Below are 15,027 nucleotides of genomic sequence, written 5' to 3'. Positions count from 1 at the left end.
ACAGTGCTATAATTTTTTATGGGAAAAGCTAGGAGACAACTTCAGTTGAACCATACCTGCCTAGCTCAATCCCTTTTGCTCAATACTTTGAACAACTAGAGTATGTTTTCCCCAACAACAATGTGCCAGAAACCAAATATTAAAACTTATTTTTAGTTGTTAACATTTTCCGGGTCAGGATGTAAGAACTTGACGTATCAACAGATTACTGAAGGACTTGAAAAACGATTTATAAAATGTCACTCATAGTTATAAATTTTGGAGTGGCAGACAGGGCAGAAATGAGAAATCTGAAGATTTTTGTAATAAAATTATTAAATTAATTAAAGTTCTTGCCGAGCAATGCGGATTCGGTACCTTTTAGGATAGGGCCATTCGAGATCTACTTGTTATAGGTGTTCATAACCGGGATCTTCAAAAGATGATATGTGATGAAGATGATTTGTCTGCTGCTAGGACAGAGAAGCAGGAACGAATATCCCGATACCTTAAATTGGTATGGATAAGCCTGACATAAGAGGTAAAATACCAAAGAATAATACCAAAAAAATGTACCCACAATACCATTCCAATACCAAATTATGATAATACAATACAAAAACAATACCACACAAGTATTCTTTTGATATCCAAATATCAATTTTTGTTATTTACAAAGTATGTTGCAAGTAATCTTTTGGTATTATTCTTTGGTATTTTACTTCTTATGTCATGCTGATCAATACCAAATGTTGGTAACAGGTCAGAATTAGGTATTCATTAGTTATTTTCTCCTGCTCGGGTAGTTACAGAACAAGTGTTTTGAAAGGCAATGATGAAAAGAATGTGTCCGAAGTGGCTCGTTTAGGCCGAAAAGAAGTCTGTTCGCAATCAAGACAAAGGTACAACGGTAGGAGCAGAAGTAGTGTTTCATTTTCACCTAGAAACAAGCAAGGTAGATGCTCTATTTGTAAAGAGAGATTCCATATCCGGAAGTTTTGTTACACAAGTTCTTGTGCTCTCCTAAACCTAAGCTTGAAAGTTCATCTGGTAATTTTGAAAGATTGGTAAAATCTGAATTTAAAAGTTTTGATTGAGAAGAGCAGGTTGACTATCGAGATTGACTACTATTTATGAGAAACTTTCAAGATAACAAACTTATGTCTTTTAACAAAAAGTTGGCAGTGATTGATGGCAAGAGGTTGAAGGTTTTGGCAGTTAGGCAGCAACTTTATCTTGTTGTACTGAGGTGTGACAACGATTTTGTACCGTTAATAGGTCATACCTGGCTGGCTTGCTTTTATGTAGGATGGCGAAAGGTATTTTCGAAACCGGTAATTCATGACGAGAGCATTCACAAGCTGGAAGAAGAAAATTTAATTAAACAGATGAAGCGTAAGTTTTCAACAGTGTTTGATGGGGATTTTTCAACTTCAATAGTTGGGTTTGAATGAGATCTTGCATTGAAAGAGAAAACGCCAATTTTTCGAAAAGCTTATGGTGTACCATTAAGGTTGTGACAAAAGGTCATAGATTATTTAGATTCCTTAGAGAGAGATGAGGTGATTTTGCCGGTAAAAAACCAGTGAGTGAGCATCACCGGTAGTTATTGCGATCAAAGAAAGATCAAAAGATTAGTTTAGTTTTCGATTGTAGAGCGTTAATCAATAAGGTGATTATCCCAAACACCTACCCATTGCCTGTTGCATAGGATCTTTTTGCCTCTCGGTCAGAATCTTAAATATTTTGCTCACTTGACATAGCAGGGGTTTATACGCAACTGCTACTGTCGAAGCGTTCCAAAAAGTTTATGGTAATTAATACCATAAAAGGCTTATATGTTTACAATCGTTTATCGCAGAGGGCTAGTGCATCCATCTTTCAAAAGTTGATGGATCATGTCCTTCATGGATTAGACAACGTCTCTTGTTATTTGGACGACGTTCTGATTTCGGAAACTGATTTTGAAGAGCAAGCGAAAGCTTTGTTAAGTTTTGGAAATACTATCCAGAACTAATATAAAATTTCACGTAAAGAAGTGCAATTTTTTGTGACTGAATTGCCATATCTTGGGCATATTCTGACAGATAATAGTTTATTGCCATGTCCTCACAAAATTTAAACTATTCGTCAAGCGAAATCTCCACAAAATACGTCGGAGCTCAAAGCATTTTTATTCTAAATTTATTCCCAAGATTTCGTCAATAATTCGGTATCTTTATGGTCTGCTAAAGAAGAACATTATATTTGAATATACAAGGGAGTGCGAAAAGGTTTTTAACGATTGTAAAAGCTATCTCCTTCGACCATGCTTATTGGAATATTTTGACCTAATGAAACCAATACTTGTAGCGACTGACGTGTCCACACAGTTCAAAAAGGTAGTGTAAATTTCTGTTCAATATGATGCACATAAATGGAGCGTCACATATCATATACGTTTACACAGTGGCGTCGCGTCCACATGTGCAACCTGTGCACGACACAGGTGTGAATAATTTAAAAAATGCGTTAAGATTTTTTATAGATTTTATGGTCACATTATAGCTGTACTACTTTACTCCAGATTACAAGTGACCATTAATACACTATTTTATAGTGTGGCTCATCTCAATCTTCGACCTTGGTTTGCTTAAAAAAGGTTCGGATGGTCTGCCTAATCCCTAATGCATTGATTTCTAAGCATATCGATAACACTACCATGACAAAACTCGTTAAATAGTGCACCTAAAAGCGAGCTTTTTTGGGTTGCGGCTGGCAAGTTTGTGAATGATCAATGCCTGATGTAAGCCAAGCAGACCTTCTATCACCTCTTGAAACAAACCACAAATTTTCCACAATAAATGGCGGTTTGCACCACTAGTTGTAATTGAAACTTTCGGCAGTCACGCGTCAAACGGGAGCAACACGGAAACAGCAGTCTGGTACGCTTTGGACGTTATCATACTTGCAGACCAGTTTGAATGTGTGAGTTTAAATACGAAGAACATTTCTAGACCAACAATTCAAATAGGCGGAACAACCAAACGTAAACAATGGCTTTAAACGCAAATTTCTCCAGAATCAAAGCACACCTAAGCAATCTAATACCTTCATACCATAGAGGTAACTCTAAGACTAGTAGGTCCCGAAGAAACGTGCTCAACTTTTTGGCTCAGGTCTGGTACTCTCTTCGGTCCCAAGCTAATCGATTCACCCCTCGAAACATAGGAAAAACCACTAACCCCTCATTTTATCTGTCAAACTTTCATAGCGAATCAAAACAAACATTGCGTAGTACTAGAATTTCGACTAGAATGGGATACGTTAATCGTTTGCTTGGGACCAATAGGCTAGTCAAGTAGTGAACCAATTTCAAATCGATAGTTTCGTATTGATTGTTGTTCACACCATAGAGCAAACTTCCTTTATCGAATGGCGTTGTTAGTTTCCGAAGGGAATGTTTTGATTCTTGAGCAATTTGCGTTTAAAGCCATTGTTTACGTTTGGTTGTTCCGCCTATTCGAATTGCTGGTCTAGATTTGTGATGGATGGGTGCCCAAATTGTGCATTTCTCGCTGTGCTCTTCGATATCTGATTGCAGGCAAAGAGAGTAAAGCTGGGTTTAGATGATTCAAGTAAATTGATCAACTCAGTTGAATTCAATTGGCTTGAAAAGTTGAGCCTGGTCCAAATTTTTTCAATTCAAGTGAGTTGATCAAGTCAGTTGAATGGCATGGTTTACACGTTCAATTCGCGTTCAAGTCAGTTGAATTCAACTGACTTGATCAATTGAGTTGCCCTGTCTAAGCCCAGCTTAATGGAGAAAGAGAGCGCAAAAACTCGCTTTTACTCTCTTGTCAGTTGTAAATCTCTCAATTGCCGATGGTTGCGCTGGTGCGCCTGTGAAAACTTATGAGCTTCCCCTGGTTGTTCATTCTGATAGTGTTGTTCTGATAAATAAAAAGTTCATTAATTCAAGTTTGCTACCCAGGGGACGTCACGAATTTTCTTTAGATTTTGACACTGTTTTGTATCAAAAAATGTTTTCGGAAGTGTTTGACGGATATTCTTCATTACACTTCATTCGAAAGATTATAGGCCCTTCAAATGTTATGTTAGGTAGGTATAATAATTGAGAATATGTCCCTCGAATTCATGAAGCATTGAAAAATATACAAAAACTAATATGTGGTGGTAAGCTATAACGAACAAAGTTTGGTGCACAGGTAAACAAATGACACATTTCATGCAATATAGCAAATATTCTATGCAAAAGCCCATCTTTGTAAACAACATTGTTTGCAAGTTGCTCGGTTGCGTGAAATGAAATACAAGTCTATACGTGAATGAATGTTTACATCATAATTAAAATTCAGAATTTTTATCTGTGCAGCTATGGACTAGGAGGCGTAATGTCACATATCAAGACCAACAATTGAAATGGCCTTAACTCTATTTTGTAAACAAACCTTGTAAGGCAATTTTCTCGCGAACCGAAAACTTCATTCGCAAACCTAAACCACAAACGGGTAGAGGAGAATTCCCCCTACCTGTTCATTATGTTGGTTTGCCTTTGCGGACTTCGGTTCGCGAGAAAATGGCCTTACAAGGTTTGTTTACAAAATGGAGTTAAGGCCATTTCAATTGTTGGTTTTGATATTTTAAATGGAGAAGGCCGCTCTCTGTGATACGTCTTTCAGCTTAAATGACGCACAGAAGAAGTATCCTATTTACATTTGTAGGCGCTGGTGATTGTTTGTGCAGTAAAGAAGTTTCATAAATTTCTTTCTGGGAAGAAGTTTGACATATACACAGATCACAAAACGGTAATTGGAAGTTTTGGGAAGAATGGAAAGAATCAAATTTTGGTTAGGGCCCATGCATTAATTATGGCACGCTAAATCGAGGAGAAATTTACCCCCCCCCTCCTATCGTGACGTTTTTCCTATACCTAATGCATTGCTTGTCATAAAATCTTAGACCCCCTCCCCCCTAGAGCGTGACATAATATATGCATCAACCCTTCCACGACTGCAACGTTATGTTTTTGAGCTTACGGTATACGATTATGAAATTATGTATCGACCTTCTTCAAAAATGGCAAACGTAGACTTCTGCTCTCGTTTTCTACTTGCAGTACCAATTCCCAAAGTGTTGTATCGTGAGTATATAAAAAGTCTAAATTTTACTGAAGAATTTCCACTGGATTACAAGGAAGTAGGATGAGGTAGGAAACGGCATATTTCACCGTCTCCAACTCCTCAGTTGTGTCCATGTTTCAAGTGGTATGGTGTGATATGACACGTGGAGGCTTGTGAGGACCAGAGCTAGGTATTCCGCTCCTTTCAGGTCAACTCACCATTTTGCAGCCCATTTGGGTTTGGTGAACTAGATGAATATCTCGGAAATTCTATGGTAGGTTTGGAAGTTAGATATTGTTTTGTTGAAGATCTTCAACTGTCCATAAATTCAAGTCCCGATTCTCAGATATACTTTTTAAGATATCAGGAAATATTTCAAATACCTTAAGTAGAATAAAGATCTCCATAATCACGTTCAAATATTTTTTTAAGACCGCAGGTCTTAAAAGATCTTCAGCTGTCTTGAAGATCTTCAGCTGTCCATCAATTCAAGTCACGTTTTTGTGATATTCTCTCAAGATATCAAAAGGCCTTCAGTTGATCAGAGATATCCATAAAGTCGTTTGGATATTTTTTCAAGACTTCAGGTTGATCAGATATTGTTTTGAAGATCTTCAACTGTCCATAAATTCAAGTCACATCTCTCAAATATTTTTTAAATATATCAGGCTGACCAAGACAACGACCCAGAATAAGATGACAGTATTATTTTCAACTGTACATTCTAGTTACATTAATAAACCACATAATACAAATTATAGAACCACCTAAAAATATTAGATTTTTAATACATCAATAGGAAAGCAAAATGTGGATTCAGGAGCATCAAATTCCTACATCGTTTGCACCGAAGAATTGCACTTTTGACACTTGCCAATCGTGAAATCATAACAGTCGGTGCAAAATAGTCATCGTGAATATTTTACGAGCGACACAAGCGATTTGTTTTTGAATGATAGTGTTGTCACCAGTAATTGTCGCCCGTGTGGACAGGTAGGAAGGATCTCGTATTGATCATTTTTGGACAACAAAAGATCCAAAGCCCTTCATTTGTTAAACAAAGCGAAAATATTTGATCAATTTTTGCATTAAAATAAATGAACCACCCTTTGGAAACATTTCAAAACGTATTCTAGCCCTGAAAGTAAACTTTTGACAAACAAAGAAAACTGTTTTTACAGATAACATTCTTAAGTCATTTAGCATCACAATCTTATTTTTCGCAAACCGAAATTTCATCCTCCTTGGATGATTTTTCGAAATTTGGCAATTTTGCGCCACCCCTAAATCATGTCCGATTAGCCCAAATTTTGCACAGGGTCTTTTTTCGAGTAAATAAACATTTTGTACATAATCGGTTATGAAAATTCGACGGTCACTTTTTGACGTAGGATTACGTCTTTCGCTGACATATTGGGGGTGCTATTAAAAAAAAACCAATTCAACCGCGTTACGAAAAGTGGTCAGGTTTTGACCACTTATAACTCTGTCATTAGCGGATGTATTTTAATTCTAAACAAACCAATCGATTGGTAATTTTTCTACAAAGGTGCTTGAATGAATACTTTATTAATTTTTAGTAGATCACTATTGAAAATTACACAAATGTCCAACTGTTGGAATGGTGATCAAAGTTATCACCGATTGCCTTCAAATAGTGGTTTCCCTAACATAGTCGCCAAATATTGATACCGAGCACGTAATCCTACGGTCGAGTCTTGGATACAACCTCTTACTTTTTTTTCCATACATTCATTGGCACCCTAATGCATGTATCACTACCACTACCAGCTTGTAGCAAGAATCGCGGCTTGCTTCAATTTACCATTATGATGCGCCCATTCCGGGAAGGAGAATGATTTGCAAGCATCATACTAATTCATGATGATGTCACATTTCTTTCCAGATGGCTGTCCCTAATAAACAAGTACCATAAACGAACTGTATCCCGGATGGGTAGACTATCCCACAAATGGTTTGGATGATACCTCAAACACGTCGTTAAGCTTTCTTTCATGGTAATTTTTATTAAGGGGTGTTGGAATGCTCTAGAATTCCAGCTCATCGTATTTCAACTGTTGAAATTCCCCTAAAAAATGTTTATATGTTGTGGATTTTTCCCGATGCAATCATAAACCAAATTGGTCCCCTTGCTAAAGTGAACAATTGGTTTAATTTTGTTTTATTATTAAATCACACTAACAACCTGTTCAAGCTTATTGAGCATAGAAACTTATTTTCGAAAACGTATCGTAGCTCCGCACACGAATCGTAAAAAAAACCGGAACTTTTCCAAAACGATAGGTGATAGATACAGGTGCGAGAGTTTTCAAACGGCCAATTTTTCTTCTTTGCTTTGGTATCGGATTGCAACGGTTCGTCATCATTGTCGTGTTATGGTTGTGGTCGTAGTATGCTATGGATGCGTCGTCAATGGCATTAATTATCAACTATCGGGTTGGTTTATATCAACGACACTCACTATCGACGTATGTAGCTACTTCAGTTCATTGAATTGCAACACAATGATGTGGAAACATCGACCTAATGATAGTGTTGCATATGTAGTTTGAGCCGTTTCAATTAATAAGGAATTTATATTAAATGACTGTATGAGCATGATGTTGAGTAGCCACTTCGCAGAAAATGCAGTTTTCTAGATCTATGTGGATATTCAACAGACACTAATTTATTACGACGCCCTCATCAATAATAAAATAAATGCACTACAAACTACAACCCTGTCCGGGCGTTGCGTGGTAACTGCTCGAATAACAACAACACAGCTCCAAAGCCGGCTGTGCTCCTCCCGCGGAGATTTTCAGCTGTGTGTGTCAGTCACCACGGCACATGCCGGTCAAACAAATTTGGAGTTGCCGGTAGCACTCGTTCGCTCGTTGCATGCACTTAGGTCGATATGATGTTGTCCGGCAGCGTCCTACCAGCTCGTAAAGGGAAGGTGGAGAGCGAGGGGGGGGGGGGCACCAGATGGGGGTCATTGGCGGGGAACGCGGCTATTGATTTCGTCTGTCTCATTCCAACCAACTTGCCCGGGCTCGTGGATGTGTTTTTTGCTGCCGCTGCCACAGCCGTATATCTCGAAAAAACGACGACCGTTTGGCGTCAGTTGATTCGTACCCTTCGCCGGTTGAAGATCAAAATTTGTGCCTTGTTCCTGTACGGTGTTAATTGTTCGAATTCTTTTGAATCTCCCTCATCGTTTTGTTCTCAAACCAGTTAGTATTGAAGCGAAAGAAAAGTGTTCACACAATTGTGCAATTTCTAATCCATCCGTGTCTGCATCCAACAGAAATGGATTTCTACTACCTGCCAGGATCTGCTCCGTGCCGTGCCGTCCAGATGACCGCGGCCGCCGTTGGCGTCGAGCTGAATCTCAAGCTCACCAACCTGATGGCCGGAGAGCACATGAAGCCGGAGTTCATCAAGGTACGTTTTTCCTCCTGTGCTGTGAAATGTGCATGTGAAAAAATGGTGTGTCGTGTCGTGACTCTCAGTGTGCCGTGCCAAAACGGAAAAATCTCATTGCATGCCCTATCTCTAACTAGTAGTAGGCCACGTTGGCGTACCGATGCGTTCATCTTGAGAGAAAAAAGCCTGAAAAACGCCATCTTTGCCCCCTCCATTGTCTATCCCCTGCCTATTGAGTGTCGGTTCTACACCAAGCCAAGCCGACGAATCATTTATCTCCGAGCAGGGCAATTGTGGCAAGTCATTTCAAAAGAACACAGTAATGGGGAGAAAAACTGGAGAATTTGATGGATGTTGGCGTGATCCGACTCAACGACTCGGCCTAATGTGAAAGTGAGTGTCCGCCGTTTCCTGTTTTCGGTTGTTTTATGATTTGTTCACCGTTTTAATTTTCAAAAGTAGGTAGGTTTTCACGGTGCGCGTGTCGCGGTCGGTTGGAGATTGGTTTTATGGACGACATTCCGATCATTCGGTGAAATCTCGAGCAGCACCGTGGGAGTGCTACGTGGTCGGAGATCATGTAAATTGTGCATTTGTGCGGGTTGGTTGTCAATTACATTTATGCTTGTGTGCATGTCGGCTGCCAAGCGAGGCATTCATGCAATCAATGGGATAATATGCGGAAAAGGGAACTGCAGTGAATTATTTCCCCGATCTGGAAATGGGCGGTTAGCAACATTATTCTCGTTGTCGCGACGTGGGTAGTAGGCGGGGATTTATGCATGATTGCAGCGTCACAATGACAGCGCAGCTTGTGGTTCATGCTGTGTCATATTTTACATTTTGTCTGACCTTGGCATGAACAGTGCAATTGTTGCAAAGCATGTAAAATGAGTTCGACATGTTCACGTAAATGTATGTGATGGAAATTAGTCGGAAAATACTCATTTCAAGACTGGTTCAAATTTCAATTACCAATTGGAGACCTTAGCTGGGATCACAAAAATCGAATTGTTTAACATATGCCAATGGCTATTTATTTCAACTTAATTAACGTTTTGGAAACTTCAGTCAAATTCCTGAAAATTTTTCTAAAGCTAATGGCACGGTCCTGCACCTCTATGATCCTCTTCATTGAAGTTCTCGAAATTTGGAATGGAACTTTCTACTTACTAAACTTACTATTGCTTACTTTTAAGATCTTGAAACCTCAACACACTTCTAGATAAACATTTCAAAAGGTCCAATGATCGATTCTCTTTATTGACTTTATCTTTCGTCAATAACTCAACTGTAAAACCTTTCCCTGTTGTATTTGACGTTTTGGACGCTAGATAAGAACCTCCTTTATCAAACTATGTGGTTGAATTAGCGCGTAATCTGTTTGCATAGCAGTTATGAAAAAAGAAAGTCGATGAAGAGAAGCGATCAAAGCAGATAGGACCATTTGGAATGTTCATCGAGACTTAACGCCGACTAGTTCGGCATTTTATTTTGCTGGGACTTAGGGAACATGCATAAATGACGTAGCATTTGAGGGGGGAGGTGGGGGTTTCAGAATTTGTGACCGGCCATGTATTGGATATAGCCAAATACGCTACGAGGGGGGGGGGGAGGGGTCTAAAATTGATCAAAAATATACTACGTCATTTATGGATGCTCCTTTAGTGAAAAAATCGCTGAGATTTGGCCAACAAACGAGAATTATGCTGGGATCTCAGCTATCAAATTGAGATCTCAGTAAAAGTAAATACCGAGCTAATCCGTGCGGTGTTCGTTTTTGCCGAGCTAGATTGAGTGTTCATGTTGTTTTAGACGTTCGTGAAGTTCTCCGATCAGTCCTGAACTTCTTTTAAATTCTTGGAATTTCCATGAAATTTTCAGAACTTCTTCAAGGTTCCCGCAATTTTTCTGAAGTTAATTGAACTTGCAAAAAAAAAATCCCAAACTTCCGCCGATTTTCCTGACGTTCATGATATTCCACTCTTCTTTGAAATGTTCTGGTCTTAGTTAAAAAAAAAAGTTCCGGAGAAAGTTCTGTAATTTTTCTGAAATTAATCTAACGGACCTGAAGTTCTCAAAATTTTCCTGAAATTTTTGGAACTTCCTTCAAGTTTTTGGATGTTCATAAAACTACCTGGAAGTTTTCAGAAGCTCTCTAAACTTTTTTGAAGATATTTGAACTTCCCTGAAATTTTCTGAAGTTTATTGAAGATCTTGTAAAATTCCTGGATTATTGTTGAAATTACAAATAACTTCAAGAAAATTCCAGGAACTTTACGAGATCTACAAGAAACTTCAGGGAAGTTCAAAAACAGTCGTGAAGTTCTCTGATCTTCAAATAAGCTCATAAAATTTCCCTGATGTCTATGAACTTCCCTACGCTTCTGGACTTTCCTGTAGTTCGCGGAACTTTCCTAAGGTTTTTGAAAGTTCTTTGAATGTTTCTGATACTCCATAATATTCATGAAAAATCATTGAAGTTTTAGAAATTGATCTTAAGTGCTCTGAGCTTTCCTGATTTTTTCTGAAGTTCGCTGAATTCTATAATTTTTCTGTTATTTTTCTGAAGTTAATGGAACTGTCCTAAAGTTCGCTGATATGCATCAAGTTCATAAAAACCGACCACAATCACACGCTTATATATTTTTAAAAGTTTGGATTATGTTTTCTCAAGTAATTTCAGCTTTCGAATCTATCACTCTACTATCGCACATCTCCACTCTCGCTTCATCGGCTAAACGGATTTCTCTGCAATCATCCATCCTGTATCCATGTTCGTCCGTCTACGTGTTGTCACTTCTCTTAAATCCCGCCGAAAATTAATCCATACCCTCCCAACCCCACCCAACACAGCTCAACCCCCAGCACTGCATCCCGACCTTGGTCGACAATGGTTTCTCCCTGTGGGAATCGCGGGCCATCATTGCCTACTTGGCCGAGAAGTACGGCAAGGGCGACAAACTGTACCCGAAGGACGCCCAGAAGCGGGCCGTCGTCAACCAGCGGCTCTACTTCGACCAGGGCACCCTCTACCAGCGCTTCGCCGACTACTTCTACCCGCAGGTCTTCGCCAAGCAGGCTCCCGTTCCGGACAACGAAAAGAAGATGCTGGATGCGTTGGATTTCCTGAACACCTTCCTGAAGGACGCCAAGTATGTGGCCGGTAATGAGCTGACCATTGCCGATCTAAGCATTTTGGCCACGGTGTCGTCGTACGACGCCGCCAAGGTTGATCTGAGCAAGTACCCGAATGTGGTCAGCTGGTACACACGACTGCGCAAGGAAGCTCCCGGTGCCGAGATTAACGAAGCCGGCAGCAAGGAGTTTGCCAAGTACTTCGAAAAGTGATGAGTGTGTTTGTTATGATTTGTTAAGTTGAATAAATATCTTTGATTGGCTACTGAAGTGCATGGTTTGATTTGAGTTTGTTTAAGCGTTGAAGATTCTGAAGGATCCTTTTGTTTCAAAGCTCAACCCGCAGCACTGCGTACCGACGCTGGTAGACGGTGGATTTTCGCTGTGGGAATCCCGAGCGATCATGATCTACCTGGTGGATAAATACGGCAAGGATGACAAACTCTATCCGAAGGATCCTCAGATGCAAGCCGTGGTCAATCAGCGTCTGTACTTTGACATGGGAACCCTATATCAACGATTTGGCGACTACTACTATCCACAGATCTTCGAAGGTGCTTCGGCCAATCCGGAGAACTACAAAAAAATCGGTGAAGCTTTGGGATTTCTGGATACATTTTTGCAAGGTCAACAATTCTTAGCTGGAGGAGATAGCTTAACGCTGGCAGATTTGAGTGTATTGGCAACTTTGAAGACCTTCGAAGTGGCTGGGTATGATTTTTCGAGTCATAAAAACGTTCACGAATGGTACGGCCGAATCCAGAAGATTGCTCCTGCTGCTGAAACCAATCGTCAGTGGGCAGAGGCTGCTAGACCGTTTTTCGATAAGGTCAAATCACCGTCTCAGTAGCTTTGAGGTTATCTTATCGCAGCAGCTATCACTTCTTTATTTTGGGAAGACGAGCAACGCTTGCTTTATTTACAGTGTTGTAATCACCACAAACCAACAATAAACGCCACGTCATCCCAATTAGCATACCACTGTAATTATTTATCTCCCTCTTCTCTCTATAGACGACAGGAATGTTTTGCACTTGTTAAACAATCGAGTCACGACACCGCACCGCTCAGGATTGATGTAATCCATCAATATCAATGTTAATTAACCCCGCAAGTATCTCTTCCGCAGATTAACCCTCAGCACACCATCCCGACCTTGGTCGATGGGGATTTCGCCCTGTGGGAATCTCGTGCCATCTGTAGCTATCTGGTCGAGAAATACGGCAAGGACGACAAACTGTACCCCAAGGATGCCCAGAAGCGTGCCCTCGTCAACCAGCGGCTGTACTTCGATATGGGCGTATTCTACCAGCGCTTCGGAGACTACTGGTACCCGCAGATCTTCGCCAAGCAGCCTGCCAATCCGGAGAACCTGAAGAAGATGGAGGAAGCCGTCGGCTTCCTGAACACCTTCCTGGAGGGCCACCAGTACGCTGCCGGCAATGAGCTGACCATTGCCGATCTGAGCCTGGCTGCTTCCGCCGCTACCTACGAGGTCGCCGGATTCGACTTCTCCAAGTACCCCAATGTGCATGCTTGGCTCGAACGGTGCAAGAAGAACGCCCCCGGCTACGACCTGAACCAGGCTGGCGCAGATGAATTCAAAGACAAGTTCCTTTCCGGATTGTAAAGTCCACCAACACGAATCAAAAGCACACAAGTATTTCATAAGGCAAAGCACAATTTCGATTTTACATTAAGCTCGAATCATTGATTAAGAATCTTTGGAACCAAGCAAGTCATGATTTTATTGATTTTTTTTTTAGTTCGAAAGAAATCCCGAAGAAACAGCCTGCTTTGATGGCTCATTCTCCTTCATGAATAATAATGGAAACCGCGAGCCGGGCATGAGATGTTTGTGCAATAATGGAATAATAAAGTTAGCAACGGCGTGCAACCACGAACACGACGGCGACGACGACGGGCAGCAAAAGTTGATAAATTCCTTTTGAAGCGAGCAAAAGCACACACCGCCGTCTTTCTGTGTGGATTTATTTCCTTCCGCAGTTTCCGCTCACTTTGGGAGGTAAGCAAAGAAACAGGTTTAGCGATAATCCAGTTTTTATGCTCGTGGTTTCAGAGATTTTTCAATAGATTTCATGCTTCATTCACGGGCTACATCTGAGGTCCGCTTCAATTGGTTACAATTTAATTGGTTTTCAATTCACTAAACAGCCTCAACAACCTGTTGATCCATGAAAAAAAATGATTTCGATAGTCAAGGTTGTTTTAAAGTCGTCAAAAGATTACCTAAGTTGTATGTCCGATCTGCAGAATATTTCGGGTAAATTTTCCAAATCAAACTGCAATGCAGAACTGCTTGTAACAACTCAGAACTGCTTGTGTTCTATGGTGAAGTGAGATCGATTGCCCGTTTAAATTTAAAACTAAAGTATTTGGAACTTAACCAGAACTATAGTCATCTAGTTGATTTATCACTCACTCACTCAGCAAATCGCTAACATTTTTTAAACTGAAATGAGTATTTGCAACCTTGATATGAAACGATGGGTCCTCTGGAGAAATTAATGCTTATTTGGCATGATACAGCCTATTAAAATAATTGAATTTTCGATTCGTTAATGGATTAATCCATTACTCGAATAAAAATTGAGCACCACTAAGATGAATGGGAAACGTCAATTTGACATCCACCGTCAATTTAAATAAGAGCCGTTAATAAATAATGAGACAATTTGAAAGGGACGTGGACCAATCACAAATGACTGAAATGGTAACTGAAGTGCTGACCGGTTGGTAGAACCCTGTTAATTGGATGGCTAAAAATGCAAACCGCGCTCATTTAGAATTTGTTTGACTGATTCCTCTTCGCACCGTAGCTGTTCAAATGAACGAGCTTCTACGGTACTATATTCACATGGAAGTATGATTATTAAGGTGTAATTTCTACGGATGATAGTATCGAAAACAATCCAACAGGTGGCCACGACAATGTTGATGACACGCAATGTCAACACGCACGCGGTTATCGGCTTTGAGCCACCGCTCACTTCGTTTTTCTTTTCTACATAAAATTGTTGAATATCGATCGATCAGATAACTGTCACTATAATTACGAAACCAGTTGTTTATTGTGCTAAGATTTGAAAGCTTTTGTTCAGTGAAGTATTAACTTGTATTTGTGATTTTATTAACTGCGACGACATAGCTGCAGCTTGTGAATGCTGATCAGCTTTTGTGTTAAAAAGAGCCTATGTTTTTATCGGATCCGTGAAGCAGCCCTAATTAACAAATACCATAAATCAACGTTAACCCAAATGGTAGAACTATTCCACAAATGGTTTGGATAAAAACCCGAACACGTAGATAAGCAAAACCATACAAATCATACAAGCAC

The 15,027-nt window shown here is 40.0% G+C and overlaps 2 protein-coding genes across 2 annotated transcripts in view; both read left to right on the top strand.

Annotated features, from left to right (window-relative positions):
• The window catches only part of LOC135697351 (uncharacterized), a 33,333-nt gene extending 21,394 nt beyond the window's left edge, over positions 1-11,939 (top strand). The window contains exons 5-6 of the mRNA XM_065216964.1: positions 8,309-8,549; positions 11,388-11,939. Coding sequence (XP_065073036.1) covers positions 8,309-8,549; positions 11,388-11,882 — 736 coding nt within the window. The 3' untranslated portion in view covers positions 11,883-11,939. The remainder of the gene's footprint in view (positions 1-8,308; positions 8,550-11,387) is intronic.
• Positions 11,940-12,072: 133 nt separating this feature from the next.
• Positions 12,073-13,299, top strand: LOC135697350 (glutathione S-transferase 1-like). Its single transcript, XM_065216963.1, has 2 exons — positions 12,073-12,345; positions 12,799-13,299. Exons 1-2 carry the CDS (start codon positions 12,073-12,075, stop codon positions 13,297-13,299), a joined length of 774 nt encoding a protein of 257 aa, XP_065073035.1.
• Positions 13,300-15,027: the final 1,728 nt, after the last annotated feature.

The sequence above is a fragment of the Ochlerotatus camptorhynchus genome, unplaced genomic scaffold, assembly GCF_037179485.1.
Source record: "Ochlerotatus camptorhynchus isolate MF236.1 unplaced genomic scaffold, CSIRO-AGI_Acam_v1.1 ptg000070l, whole genome shotgun sequence".
NCBI lineage: Eukaryota > Metazoa > Arthropoda > Insecta > Diptera > Culicidae > Ochlerotatus > Ochlerotatus camptorhynchus.
The sequence above is the reverse complement of the archived record's forward strand: the minus strand, read 5'-3'. Positions and strand labels throughout refer to the sequence as shown.

Bases quoted from the DNA above. Each gene is read 5' to 3' on its own strand.
- LOC135697350 (XM_065216963.1), top strand. From the start codon at position 12,073: ATGATCTACCTGGTGGATAAATACGGCAAGGATGACAAACTCTATCCG. The intron at 12,346-12,798 runs GTATTGGCAACT...TCTCTTCCGCAG, and splicing joins TAACGCTGGCAGATTTGAGT to ATTAACCCTCAGCACACCAT.